General features: G+C 41.6%; 1 protein-coding gene across 1 annotated transcript; it reads right to left on the bottom strand.

Annotated features, from left to right (window-relative positions):
• Positions 1 to 3,033: 3,033 nt before the first annotated feature.
• Positions 3,034 to 14,716, bottom strand: LOC142933216 (uncharacterized). Its single transcript, XM_076077352.1, has 26 exons — positions 14,638 to 14,716; positions 13,386 to 13,509; positions 12,173 to 12,566; positions 11,989 to 12,066; positions 11,799 to 11,894; positions 11,663 to 11,716; positions 9,014 to 9,067; positions 8,870 to 8,923; positions 8,735 to 8,788; positions 8,532 to 8,585; positions 8,398 to 8,451; positions 8,264 to 8,317; positions 7,875 to 7,928; positions 7,698 to 7,742; positions 7,556 to 7,609; positions 7,413 to 7,466; positions 7,265 to 7,318; positions 7,065 to 7,136; positions 6,944 to 6,979; positions 6,619 to 6,663; positions 6,485 to 6,517; positions 5,751 to 5,897; positions 5,185 to 5,361; positions 4,384 to 4,474; positions 3,534 to 3,611; positions 3,034 to 3,236 (listed from the first exon to the last, which is right to left on the bottom strand). The coding sequence occupies exons 1-26, from the start codon at positions 14,714 to 14,716 to the stop codon at positions 3,034 to 3,036; spliced, it is 2,292 nt and encodes a 763-aa protein (XP_075933467.1).
• Positions 14,717 to 15,142: the final 426 nt, after the last annotated feature.

Below are 15,142 nucleotides of genomic sequence, written 5' to 3'. Positions count from 1 at the left end.
GACAGTTTAGAAATTTGATCATTTGACAAAATTGAACAGCTCATTATCTTGTGGGAACAGGTGACATAATTAGTTCACGTAAATTGTGTAATTGCACGTTCAAAGTGAATAAAATAGGGGCGCTACCTAAACAAAACAAAGCAGCTATAATCAACATGTGCAATCAAATCCTAACAAGTCAATGAGCTCAGTTCATTTTGTATTGAATGGGCACATAACATTATCTCAAGCACAATCATGGCCTAAAAAATATTTTCTTTCTATTTGTTCAATCACTCCAGGACTTTGTGATCCAGTGGCAGCTTATTATTCTTATTTCATAACAGGATAATCATTATGTCACGCCCAAGGTTGATTTTGCGAACCCCTATAGGGGTCTCAACCCCTATGTTGGGAACCACTGGTCAGGAAGGAAAACTGCTTTTTGCCAACATAGCATAGCAGTTTGTGCATTCCACATGGTTTTGTGTGAATGGCGTATAAAACATGCGCTCCTCTGGCATACAAAGTTTTAAATGGATGTAAAATATCTATATTGGTGCAGTAAAATCCGTGCAAAGATGTCAAAGAGCTTTAAATGTTTCCTATTTCCACTCAACTGATGACTAAACTCATTTGATTGATAAGACATTTGCCCTCAGGCATTCATGTGGAGAAAAAGACGGATCAAAGAGGCTTGAAAACCAGTTAAAAGTCTCTTTTCTGTTTGGCTATTCATGGCTGCAAGTTAATAACTGCTCCCATGATATGGCCCAACAGCTTCAGACACAATGAATAAAGGCCTTTTCACAGAGTCTTGCACTGCCCTTTAACTATTTCCCACATGATCATGAGAGAACATTTTTGTACGCAACTCAAAAACTGAATATTTTATAACCGAGAAATCAGTTTTAAGTCTGCTAATAAGCTAAATTAATAAAATGATTAATATGCAATTGGGTTGCACAAACATTTTACATTATAATAATGATAATTCAAATTAACCATAAATGCTCATGTCTCCACTCACAGAGCAGCATCTCATTCTGCCAATATGTTAAATATTGAATGTGGTTAAAAAGTTGTGTCAGGATATTTAATTAAATCTACAGTTGGGCATAACAGCATCTGCACTCTGCTCACTGTCACTTCTAGAAAACGCTTTTGGCTTATTGCTGACATCAACTAACATTTGCAGTGTCTGGCAGTTGCTCTGAAACTTCTTAAAGAACTGCCTGAGGACAACATCAAACCTCTCTCGTTAATATCCTCCGATCCTGTGCCATCCCTTTGAAGCTCAACCGTCCTGAATCGTTTTAATCAGCTCACATGCATTAAGCCGTATTTATCTTGATCACTTGTATGGTTTGCCGCAGAGATAAATAGTGAGCAATGTCTGAAGCAAGTGGTTGAGCCCAGAAAGAAAAATTAGAGGATAATCGTGGATTAGTAATAGTTTCCATGACAGAGGTGACCGTAGCATCCAGGGCAGCATGGCACACATGATGCTGCAGTCGCAGAGGGGGTGGTGGATGACGATCTACAGTCGATGGGCTTCTCAGAGGAAACAAATGAGAGCCAGGAAAGACACGGAGAAGAGCCACATGCAGACCTCCCTGTGGGTTTCTGCCTTTAGAAGTGTTTCTCCATTAGACTGGAGCTGTGGAAAACAATCATTAGTTTAAGTCCTTTCTCTCTCAGCATACACTGATCACAAAGCAGGGAAAAAGCCCTGGACAGGGCGTCGCTCCATTGCACGGCTAATACAGATCGACAGACGCTGCACCTCGAGCAATTCAGAGTCTCCATTCCACTTGACCGGCAGGTTTTATTAGCTGGAAAGTTGTCACAGGCCAGGAATCAAAGCAGCTCTGTGTTGCTGTGAAGCAACGGCGCTACAACAGTATCTGCCGAGGAACCATGTGGGAAACATTGCTGTTTGTGTCATTGTTTGCTCTCATTGCTACAACAACGTCTCAAAAAAGAAAAAAGCACAGGTTGTAGGTCATGAAGTTTACTGTGGACAGCTAAACTCATGTATAATCCTTGCAATCCAATAAAACACAATTGGCAGAAATCATTATGATTTACAAACCTTCCACTTGTGGAGATGCACTGAGCTTCGTTAAAGTTAAAGGTACCGTCCCTGATTCTATTACATAGCACACCACTGCATCCCCAATCTCACAATGTGGGGTTCTGGGGCCAACAGTGAGTCATAAGAAATCTCGATACTATGTTGCAATATGGCGCCTCATTCGAGGAAAGTTGTTCACTGGCTGCATACACACCAGCAAAGTTCTTTAGCCTTCCACTTGTTTTTTTTTTAGAGCATGCTCATTAGAGGCCTTCTTTGTGAACAAGCTAGCTGAATTATTGGCTAACTTTTCACATGAATGAAAAAAAAGAAATGTACTAACAAGACTTTTATTACACCAAAAGGATATATTTCTGATGATACGAAGAGTCACGTTGGGGTCCTTGTGGCACTCAGAAAAATGTATTCCGTGTTTTACAGCCAGTCCAACAGTAATGATTGTTACTGCAAAAAAGTATTTTTGTGCAAGTATGCATCAGTGATGCTGCAATACAGAATGTGACCACTACACTAAAATCACCTTACAGATCCAGAAGCTGGAGGCACTGCTGTCTGCCATAGCGCACAATGTATAGTTTTTTTAAATCCTACATTTGGGGGCTTTAAGAGAAGGTTTAGTCTGTATGCTTTCACACAATGGTCTATAAAACAGGAGTATAAGTTAAGATTTTTTTATTATAAAGAACAGATGTTTAAAGACAACTCAGATATGTGAAATCAGTTTAAATAAAATGATGGATAAAAACGCAGACGGCCTTTTTATACAAATATATGTTGTTACCACTCTTCAAATCACATAGATCAAACTGTTCCCAGAAGTTCAGTTGGGATGCATATTTACATGAAAATGTCAATTTATTCGAACAAACATACATATTAACAAACAACAATCGACCATGTTTTCCTCCTTTAAGCTCAATATTCAATTCACCGTCCACACAGCCTCTTTTTTTCCTCTATGGGCGATTCCTCAACCTCCGCGGTGCTGGCTGAGGGGTCCCGCTGATGGTGTTCAGCTGAGTACACCCAGAGGTGACACAAACACCTGGAGATCCTCTGAGACCTGCGTGGCCCCTGAGTCCAGGCCGGCCCACGTGTCCCCTCTCACCCTGCTTCCCTGGCTGGCCGTTAAAGGCTCTGCCAGGACGTCCGCGCTGACCTGCGATTAAGACAAACATGTTTAGTCTTCAGGCCTCTCTGTCTGCTCGGTTAGCAGACTAAGACTATTTCACAGATTCCAACAACAGAGCATTTACAGAGAAAATTGTTTTCTTTTTTGGCAAATATCACACTCCTCTTACAGTAACAACTCTACTCCCCCGCTTCCTTGGAAGCACAGACTCGGCTGAATATAGTTTGTAAAATGACGCACGGGCCCAGATGTGGACATCTATTAAGGCCTCATTTTAACCGAGTCATCGAACAATAGTATCGTAGTATTGTAAGATTGATTTACCCTTTGATCCCTGGTCTCCAAAGTAGCCAGGTAGGCCATAACCCTTGGGTCCTTTATCACCTTTCTCTCCTCTGTCACCTGCAAGCCAGACACACACACACACACATTGGTCTCGACAGCAGAGAGGCAGAAATGCTATTCCCCCAGAACTGAGCTCCACTCAATAATGTTAAATACATGTTGATTAAAAGACCATATGTGTTACTGAGATCGTTGTTAAATAAACGTTTGAAACACCTTGTAAATATTCTTCAATTTCATTGACTTGGCACAGGAATGTGGCATGAGTGTGACATCATGCCCAGGCCTCCAACCATAAATTAGAGCCGAGAATGTACACGTTTGCCTACCGGCTTTACAGTGTTTGATTCGGCAGTTTCGTACAGTGCAGTACATGATAGAAGGTATATTCCAGTGGTGTAAAGAAAAGAAGAAGGTGCATTCAAGTATTTCAATGACGTGCAATTTTAGAAAAACCTTGACTGGAGTCTGACTTGACTGCATTTCAGAGGGAAATATTGCACTTTTGCTGTTTTTTTGTGATAAGGCACATACTTACTGTACTCTACCTGCTCAGCAACAGACAGCAGACAGAAAAAAATGAGCGACTAGCAAGTAAACAGTATAAAACAGTAAAGGTAGATTTTGTAAGTTCATCAGGTAGAGAAACAATGTAATGTTGCTCCATATCTGCTGGAAGTGTAAATAAGCAAATGTTTGCTCAACTTTATAAGGTGATAATATGTTAGTGATATGTTTACAGCTTGTTCTCCTGCCACTAATTGACCAACAAAACAATTAATGCAGGTTTGAGTAAAGGATCCAAATCTGTCAGGTTTGTTTTTCACACCTGTTTCTCCCTTTCGGCCCAGGTCCCCGGCTTCTCCGTAGAATCCCGGCAGGCCCACTTCTCCATCAACACCATTATTACCAGGGTCACCCTGTCAACACCATCAGTAGGAAAATACATTGTTAATCTTTTGTGTTTACTGTGTAAATCTTGCACTGTTTTCTTCTTAGGTGATCTTTTCAAGTCATCAATTTAGGTTTCACACACTTCTGACCAGCTGAAAAACTGAAAGGATTCATTGGCTGATTATATAATACATTGTTGGGAAAACCTTGCACACTACCAATACATCACTGTTCTTGGTTTGGCATTGAACACCACAACATGAGGCTTACTGGCCATAATCTAATATTGTAGAATATTATTTCATATAGTCAAGAGCATTTATCAGCCTGAGAGTCATTGTGATTAAAGAAGTTGTGGGACATGAATCGGTTCTACTCTGTATAATAATGTGGAAAAGGCTTTCCAATCCAACGAGAGCCTTGATACTCTCCAAAAAACATTCAACACAGACCAAGTGTCTATGTCTGTGAGTCCTTATTTGTCCTCATGGAGACGTGGAAAACCGTAATGTTTTCATTCCAAGCTTTTCTGCCAAATACTTCAGTCCAGTCCAGACCTTTTCAATGTGTTTGCATTTTACTCAGCCAGGGAGACAAAGGTGAACAACGTATGGAGAATGTACAGCGCTCCGGCAGCGTGTCTCAGCTAAAGGTCCTAAAAAAAGAGGAGGTGAAACCTAAGGCAATGATCGCTGCAGGCTGATTGAACAATGAACACCCAAACTGTAAAACTTACAAGAGGTCCGGGGGGTCCTTTCTGTCCGATGGGACCGGGGGCACCCATGGGCACGTCTCCATACAGAGGACAAACTGCAGCACAAGTCCTCTTCACTGAGTTGGCAAAGGTGGACATCTGCTCCAGGATCACTTTCTTACAAACCTCGATCACGTGTTGAGCAGGGAGGGTCGGGCCCTGTGTAACAAATCATTTCCACATCCATCACTGGAAGGGACCCAACTGTGGGACATGTAATATGCAGTGTTACAGGACGGGGCACGCTGAAGCAATGGCTGCCACTCAGAGGAAATGCGATGAAGAACTGAAGCCAACAATATTTCCTGAGGCTCATTATGGATTTATAGCCACACTAAATGAAACCCTTGCTGTGAGTCATGTATAACTACAGGCTAATATGGAACTCTTTAAATGTGGTTTTGACACCAAAGCTGTTACCAAACACTGTGGGTGCCAGTCAGTTAGACAGATAGATGAAGTGTCGATTATAGTAGAGACTGATACTGTAGCTCTTTAATGTTTGTGGTATCAGCCACATAAAAAATACAGGCTTGTATTTAACTTACTGGTGGACCCGCGGGCCCTTGAAAGCCATCTAGTCCTCCTTCACCTCGAACCCCCTTGACTCCGACAGGACCTGATCGTCCAGGTGGGCCCGCCGGGCCGCGCTTCCCCCGTCCTCCCTGAGGACCCTGCTCAGCCCGGTCTCCAACCTAGAGCCAGTGCATCCATCCATCAGAATACAATGAGATATCTGTTCAGCATGGACACAACAGCTTAAAATGCTTATTATGCCATATGAATATTATATAATAATAAAATATAGTAACTAACAGAGTAACATAAACAGTGAAGCAAACTAGCAAGTAACAGAATCTCAGTGGTAAAAGTCAATTCTAGAGATGTAAAATGGAAGTAAAAGTGTGAACATAAAATTAAAAATTTAAGAACCTGCAAATGTAGAAAAATACACAAATGCATAAACAAACTGTACATTTTCATGAAAAACAAATCAAACCTCCTGGAGAGCATTTAAATGTGTGATATTCATTTTGGCGGAATTGTGGGTGTCACTGCCCTCATCACATCTACAGACGCTCTACATATGTCTGCAATGTAATTTGATGGATTGATGTTAGATTTTTCAGACTATTCAGATTGCAAACAGAGAATGTGATGAATGTAGCATGAAATGTTGATAGTCTGGCAGGAATATCAAAGTAGTACAAAACACACACCTGCATGACTGCTCCATTTAGTGACCCAACTCATCGCAGTTGACAAAAGAATCACAGCTCACCTTTCCTTTTGGGCCCTTAACTCCTTTTTCCCCCTTAAAAGAAAAAGTTCCTGTTAGGTTTGGCCACAAAAAAACAGCAACCACAAAGTGGATGTCATGATGAGCAGAGAGGATGGAATATATTTAGGTAGTACCTGGCCACCTTTAACTCCTTGGATTCCCTGTATTCCTGTGTCACCCTGCAAAAGGCAAATAAAAAATTGTATTTAGAAGCTTGCAAATATTTGATATATCTGAATTTCACAGGTGTTCTGCTCCATGGATAGAGTATCTATCAAACACATTGATGCTGAAAGTAATTTTCAGGTCAGGACACTATACAGCTTTTAAGTGATCCTGATGCGATTGCATTCAGCTCATGAACCAATAAATATTTCTTGAACAGCTATTTGTGGCACTAAATTGTGATTTTGATGTCATTTTTTAATTTCTAATGGGTAATGGATGAGGATGGATTACCTTGGACCCTGGTTTTCCAGGCACACCCATGTGTCCCTGTGAAGAGATGACATGGTTCAATGGCCTGAGGAAAATGAACTAGTCTTTGGAGGAGTTCCGGAAATTCATCTGGAGTACTTACAGTAGGTCCCGGTGGGCCGATAAATCCAGGTCTTCCTGGCTTCCCAGCAGAACCCTTGTAACCTCTTGGGCCCTCGAGAATAAAACATTTATTAAACCGACCTAAGGGACTGCTTTATTCTTTGTTGTCTTCCTTTAAGATGGCAAACTATTTTACGTACAAAATGTATTATGTGCTTGTCTTCTGAAAAAGTGACTTACAGTTCGGCCTTGGGGACCCATTTCTCCTGCTGGCCCAAAGAGGCCTTTCTCTCCCTGTGAAAGACACAAAGCACAACAAATGTACCTGCAAAAAAACACCTCAATTGTGAACTTTTATATACAAAAACAAACAAGAACGGCAAGTTACCTTTACTCCAATTCGTCCGAGTTTTCCACTGACACCTTGTGGTCCTTGATAAGCCTGTGAGGGATAGATACCACTTAACATAACACGCCTGCACTGCTTCTGAACTTCATCCTGAACATATCATCATCAGCAGAACATAATACCTCTATTCCTAGATCACCATCTCTGCCAGATAGGCCCGGATCTCCAACAATGCCCTGGGTAGACAATATCATAATAATAATAAAACAGGCACATGATTGTGGGGGTGTAAGAGAGCACTCAGGTGTGTCAGCAGTGAATCACCTTCGGTCCAATGGTGCCAGCTCTGCCCGCAGGTCCATGGATCCCCTAGTTTTCACAAGTTCAGACAAAAAAACAATTCCATCAATATAAAGCAACTTTTGAATATTCATGAAAATCAAATTGAACAAATAGGAACACATCATTTCCATGTCAATGTGATTCATTTGTGATACATACTGGCGTCCCCTTCTCTCCATTAGATCCCCTCTCTCCAGGATCTCCCACAATACCCTGTCGAATCATCATATGGAGTATCACAAGTTATACATTATATGCAACACATTTACTTCAGTGAGCAACATGGTGAAGCAGGGAGCCTGCCTTCATATACGATTTAGTAGGTTATCATTCTTTCAGTGTCTCACCAGCTTACAGATCCTCAGATCTCAGCCAAAATCCAGCCACGTGAACTAATATTGTAAGCCAAAAACATTGCTCTATTCCAATGTTTTACCACATTCAAAATTATTCTCTGGCTATCCGTGCTCACGTGAGGGAATTTTGAAGGTAGCGGACAAAGAATAAGGAGAGTCCCATCATGGATTATTGAACAGACAACAACCCACCTGCTTTCCTCTGGAACCGGCACGCCCCGCTACACCAGTGGTCCCTTTTTCTCCCTAAAAAAATCCAAGCATGATGGAATTCAATCACAGTATCTAGATTAAAAAGGAGACAGAAAAGAAGGAAACATGTATACCTTAACTCCTTGAAATCCGGGAATCCCTTCGTGTCCTTTGTCGCCTTTAGCACCCTTTGAGGAGGCCAAAATATTATTAATACTATAATTACATTTCAAAGGGGCTTACCGCTGTGTCTGAAAGGTTAACTCACAACTCCTCCCAGGTGTCCTGTCTCTCCGATGTCTCCAGATGGTCCGCGAACTCCCTTTAATTAGTCAGAATGCCAACATTAAGGGTTATCCATAAAGTTTAACTGGGAACTGAACAGAAATCCAATGAAAAGTCTGTAACTTCATTAGCTGGCTGCATAATGAAAGAGGTCTAATTAAAGTCTGAACCAGTGCAGGAGTTTACCTTGAAGCCCGCTGCCCCTCTTAATCCTTTCAGCCCTTCAGGACCTCGGTCTCCCTGTTAACACAACATGTCATTAATACAGATTTGCGACATTTCAGGATAAAGAAAATGATAAATCTGAGTATGATGAATTACCACTTGGCCCCAGAGTCCTCTCAGTCCTTTCTCGCCTTGGATTCCTTCTCCACCCTGGGGACATGTGTGAGGTCTCATTAATGCGTTCTGAGAACAAGCCAAACTGAACTGAAACCCTGGTGGGAGCATAATGGCAGATCTTACCTTTTGGCCGGACTCGCCAATGTTGCCATAGTCTCCTGTGTTTCCCCGGATACCCTGCAAGACAAGTTTTACTCAATCTCAAGACGGCAGCTATTTCTTTGTGAATTGACCATCTTGGGAAATAGGACCGTAAAATGTAAAACGTTAAGGACTGTTTCCAGAGAGAAACTCACTGACTTCTGGGAGATTTTGGAAAAACATCAGACAGAAAAACTGTTCAGACATGACAGCATTTTTTCATCTAGTTAAACATCCAGAAATTAGAGTTCGAAATTAGAAAGGGGAGAAATTAGCAAGTCTCATGCTTGCATAGGAAATATGAAGTGCAGGCCAGGAGAGATTGGCTTAGTTTCGCATAAAGACTGGAAGGAGGGGAAAATTTAAACGAGCCTGGTTCTGTCCATGTCCATTTCCAAAGGTGTCCAAGGTAACAAAATCCACTTAACGTTAACAGATCCTCTAAAGCTCACAAGTTAACATGTTACACATTGTTTAAGCAGTGCAAAACCTGTGTGTACCATTTAACAACAACAGCAAATGTGACAGTGAGGGCAGGAGTCACTGTGCCTTGGCAAGAAACAGCACAGCAGATAACCCATGTAAAACAATAAAATGTTTCTATTGTTCAGTTTTTGTACTAAAGTCTTTGGAGAGCTGCAGTCTAGCTGTTTCCAGCTAGGCTAAGCTAACTAGCTGCTGGCTGTAGCTCCTATTTAACGGACAGTTATGGGAGTGGCATTAATCTTCTGATCTGAAACTCGACAAAAGCTCACTTTTTAAAACGTATATCTTGTTTGTATGGATTTGCATAAAACCAGAGAGTAAAAACGACTGGCTCACTATTTCCCTCTGCTTCCAGTCTTTGTGCTAAGCTAAGCTAACCATCTCATGGCTGTAGCCAGCACAGATATGAGATGGGTATTGATCGTCTCATCTTACTCTCAGCAAGAAAATGAGTGTTTTTCGAAAAATGTTTCCTATAAGCTGTAAAACATTATAAGGCAAAATGAGGATAAATGTGAACATGTTTTCAAGTTTCAGGCACACTAACATTAGTGGAAACTATACAAAAGCATGTTCAGCAGGATTTAGGGAACATAAGTCATAAATATAGCAAAATGGGCCAGACTATTGTTTGTACAGATGCTGACTTCCTCAGTTGTACAAGGAAAAGTGTTTCCCAGTTGGCAGTATTTCACTGAGTCAACAAACAGATTAGACAATTTCCAGGATGCCTTTGTGTTGTCAGTTTATTTGACCACCTCACCTAACTTTATTAAGCAGAGTCGGCTGGGCGAAGGTTAAACCTCAGAGATGGCCGACAGTACGGCGTGAGGCACAACCGTGAACTTTACCACGCTACTAAGGCAGTATAGCTCTGACGAACAAAGGGCCACCCACCACCTGAGATGGACAGTTCATATATCTGTGCCAGGAAATGCCCTCCTTGGATGCCAGCAGGGGAGGAGATAAACATGTTGGGGTTCTGTGATTCACAAGCTGGCAGGAGGTCAAAACTCCAACGAGTTACACAAGACAGATGTTTACTCCCAGATGAGCTACAGCTGCTACTCAGGACATGAATATGTAGCGTGTACAGCTCTGGAAATGTGCTCTGAATGTACGTGGGTCTGGAGGCCTACATGTGTTTGCTCAGGCAGCATGGGGGATTTCCTTGAGTGCAAAGGCCATGTTAAATGCCAAACGATAACATACGTAAGAAAAAATAATCCTCCTTCTTTAAACACATGTTCTCTCGACTGTTTTCAAAAGACTCTCAGATCTGCTCCAACATACCACCGACTGCTAAGCATGAAGAGATTAACAAGTTGTAAATTTAAAGTGGAAATAATCACGTCTGCGGCTCCCTGAAGGACACAATGTGAGTGTATTTGTTCATTCATTGATGCATGAGTAACTGGCTCCTGCAGCAGACTACTTTGTTCATTATCATTTCCTCAAACATCTCCGCTCTTTCATAATTTGATCTTCCTGTGGGGAATTAATTAGCCTTATCCACAAAAATAAAGACATTCAAGAGTCAAATTCCACACGCTAGTTAGGCACACTAATGCTACTCATTACCAGACACTGGAGGGTAGGGTTATTGCTCAACTGCCTGGTGTGTGGGATTCATTACATTTGGCTCAGTGTCCTCCAAATGGAAAAGCAAAACCATTAGAAATCCTGTGATCTCTTTCCAGTTTGAGTTAAATCTTATATTCTAAACAGGCAGGGCCTCAGTTTTAAGATGCAAATGGAAATTTCAGAACGACAAAAACTAATTTATTGTCACATCCGTATTAGTGTGTGTTTACCTTGGCTTCCTCCTAAATCTTTTTTGCAAAGCGGACATGAGTTTTTAAATTATGAAAGGAGCCTCGATGTTTACTATCGCCAAGCGCTTTTTGCTTCCAGATCTGTTTCCATCCTGTCGTGTCTCAGTTGTACTTCTATTGCCACTTTCCACAGCTTTGCTGCTGTCTCGCGAATACAAGTTTTACTATGCCACTCACACAATTCAGTTTAACTCTTTATTGTACAGCAAGAGGAAGGGGATGCTGCTAATGCTAATGCAACAAGTAAACACCATTCACCCGGTCATCTAGGGTTGATATTTCATGAGAGGCATTTAATAAATGTGATTACCCAGTTTCCTTGTCTTCCTTGGTCTCCGGCTTTTCCTGGAAGACCTATGTGACCCTGCAGAAGAATAAAACAAATACGTCAACATAGATTCAACTTAAGGATGGTCAGCCAATATTCACTGTACAGGTAAGTTAACCTTTGTTCCTGGAGGTCCTTGAATGCCGGGTTGTCCGTGCATGCATTTGCAAGACGCTCGTCCAGCTGTTAGGCCGATCTCTGCGTACCCTCCACACTGCCATGGATAGAAAGGCAAGGCAAGGGTATTAAAACCAAAAACATATCTCCAACAGAGAGAGTGAAACCATGTTGAATGGGAGCTGACTCACCACACTGGAAAGCTCACAGCAGCCCTCTGAATAAGCCTGCTCTGGGTCACATGACACCTCCATCTGCTGGAGGTCGACCTGGAAAGAGACAGGAGATAATGTGAGAAACAAAGTTGTATCCCAAATCAAAGGAAGTTGAAAGATGACTTAAGAATATATATATAAATCTAAGCTGTGAACGTACAGACACAGAGCGATCTCCTGCAGCCCGCTTGACGATGGAGGTGTACCCCCGATGGATGACCGGCCTCGGCCCATCAATGGACTCCACACTGACCTCTACACAATCTATCAGCAGCTTCACCCGGCTGCCCTTCACGCTCAGCGCCAACTTGTGCCACTCTCCGTCAAATAACTGTTCCACGCCATGGAAGGTCCGCAGCATTTGGCTCCCACGGGGGCTGGTGTAGAAGAAGTCTAAAGAGCGCGTTTCACCCTGGAAACGCAGGCCGACCTGCTCCCGACCCTTGGGGTCACTGACCTGCCATAGGTCCCAGGATTTCTTGGCAGCGTCCTTGGTCACCTTAAATGTTGCGATGACGGAGTAGTCGGAGGGAAGTCCATCTGGATACACATCGCTGTCACAAAAGAGTCAGGGGTTAGAGAGCTAGGGGTTTTAATATTATTTAAGAACATGGATAAGTAGTAACAGAGCTCATGGATTTTATATTCCACTTTAGCATGCGACACATTTCTTTGTAACTTTTTGTAAACATTTTTTTGACGATGCACTATTTAGCAGACAGACATTCTTTGTTTCTTCAATTTGAACAAAGCACATGTCCACTTAAGTCAAGGGCAAAAAATTCAGGATCCGTAGGCAGCGCTGCGTTCCCTGCAAGGGCTTTTTAAGATTTCATTAAAAAACAAGACAAAGAGGCGACAGCAGCTCTGTGAGGCTTAGCGGTGCTTTGAGCTAAATACTAACTCTCAGCATGTAAACATGGTCACAATACAATGCTGGCATGTTTATGGTTTTAAGAGTAATTTAACACCAGCCTGAAAGGCATTATTTTGCTACAACTCAGCTTGAACATTTCAAGTCTCTAACCACATGCAGCAACGCTGCTGGGTGTGCTTTGTTGCACCTATAACCACGCCCAGCAAATGGGAATTTGCTGGGAGCTGTGTTGAGAGTCAGCAGTACGTTTTTTATTCATTTGTATTAATGTTATGTAAGCTAATGGGGATCCTATATTAAACTAAACTAAGCAGAGTTGTCACGATGTATTACACTAACACACCCTGGAGTGCGCTTCTATGTCACTGCAGCCAGGTGAGAAGTTAAACTACTTCAGATCTGTAAAAACAAAGGTTTCAGGCGGTGTTAAATTAGTCTTTGATCATTTTTCCAGCTTCATTGGAAATAACAGGGCTCAGGCAGTCTAATACTGTACCTCATGGTCCTCCGGAGATGGATAGAGGGGTTGACGCGGTAGGCCACCGCCTCAGGTTGAGAACCGTCCACTCTCCTCACTCCTTTCGACTCAGTCACATGAAACTCCTTCAGCAGATCAAAACCTGAACAAACACTGAGCTCAGTTTGACATCACAACGATTCAGCATCAAAGCTGCAGGACTACTTCTAAGTCGCTGATATTACTGATTCATTTTTAATGAATGCATTACTCATTGTCATCAATAATCCCATCTCTTCACAGGTAGAATGAGGTCATTTATGAAACCCATTAACAGGAAGAGGCTGTTTATCGGATTTAGTGGATTTGGCTTCTGAACTTCAAACACAGGACGTTTGTGCTGCAGTTTGAATGAGATCAGCTTGGCTGTGGTGTTACGATTAAAATGCGTGGGTGAGAGCTGTTGAAAGATTCTGATTACAAATATTAAGACTCAAGTAGAAAATAACTCAAAAGACGAATCTATAACAAAGAAGAACTTGATACCTCTTACTGCATGTTAACAAGTCACCCGTTTGATTTTCAAATCACCTTCTGTCTGCGTCCTAACTCTGCAGGCTTGTCTCTCACTGCCATGTTTTACAGTCAATAGGCCAGCATAACAAAAAATAAAATCATCTTGAAATTGGCGGCAGTTTACATTGAAAAACATTATTGCTGATATTAATATTGCTCAGCACTGCTTACACTATTTCCGACCGTTTTATCTGTGAGTAGGACACCATAGGTAGAAAAAAACATTGGCTTAACAAATGTATTTATGGTAACAGGGAGACTAAGCGGAGACTCTGGGCTTCAAAGGTTTATGAACACAGCTTAAACCCAGGATGATCTGTTGACCTACTAGTGTCCCCACAGGCACTAGGAGCAGGAGACATGATTCTGGGTTGACTGCTGTGAAGGCAAACAATGGACTATGAACTGACAAACACTGGCATCTGCTGGTCATGGTGCCGTAGTACACTGTTCAGCCTGGAAAACTATAGTCACTGCAGATAATTAACATGATGCCTGTGATTATTGTCAGTTCTGTTTTATATAATGCGTTTATTAGGCAAGAAAAGGCCTACTAAGATTGTGCTGGCAAAGATAGCAGCAGCACGTTTAACAAGTCCAACAATATAGAACCAGCGTATTGTTTTGGGGGATGATCCAGTGTTAGTGTTACTTTTTATACAGTGGTAAATATGTTGTAGTCATCAAATAAGTATGGGAAAAAATTTGAACTTACTTGGCAGCTTTTGACATTGGGTCAGTCCGAGGAAGGCAAAAAGTGCTGCAAACCCCAGCATTTCTTTGTAGGCTGGCATTTTTAAATTTTTGAAGTCAGGAGCTAGAAGTGCCTGCAGTACAACAATTAAATAGATCAGTAATTCAAGAAATCAGATTAACTGATATATGAGTGTACAGTAGGCTGTTAAATTTAAGTCAGGCACTCAAATTAGTTTGAAAAGTATTTCTATGAATGAATCCTAAAGATTTAGGGAAAAAAAGAGTCACATTACATTTATTGGCCTAACCTTACATATCAAATCCAAACTGGTAAAATTGTCATTTTAAGATTTGTAAAGATAAAATATTTAAATTGCTTTGTTTACCAAGGTTACTGATATCTATTTGATGATAAGAGTGTGTCCACTGAATTGAATTGCCCATGCAATCGTTCTCAGGTTTTACCAAAATAGAGAAAGACAAATACGCTAATCATAAAATAATCCTTCTTTTGATTAGCAACC

The sequence above is a fragment of the Anarhichas minor genome, unplaced genomic scaffold, assembly GCF_050575085.1.
Source record: "Anarhichas minor isolate MPS153535 unplaced genomic scaffold, ASM5057508v1 ptg000058l, whole genome shotgun sequence".
NCBI lineage: Eukaryota > Metazoa > Chordata > Actinopteri > Perciformes > Anarhichadidae > Anarhichas > Anarhichas minor.
This window is presented reverse-complemented; position numbering and strand designations above follow the sequence as displayed.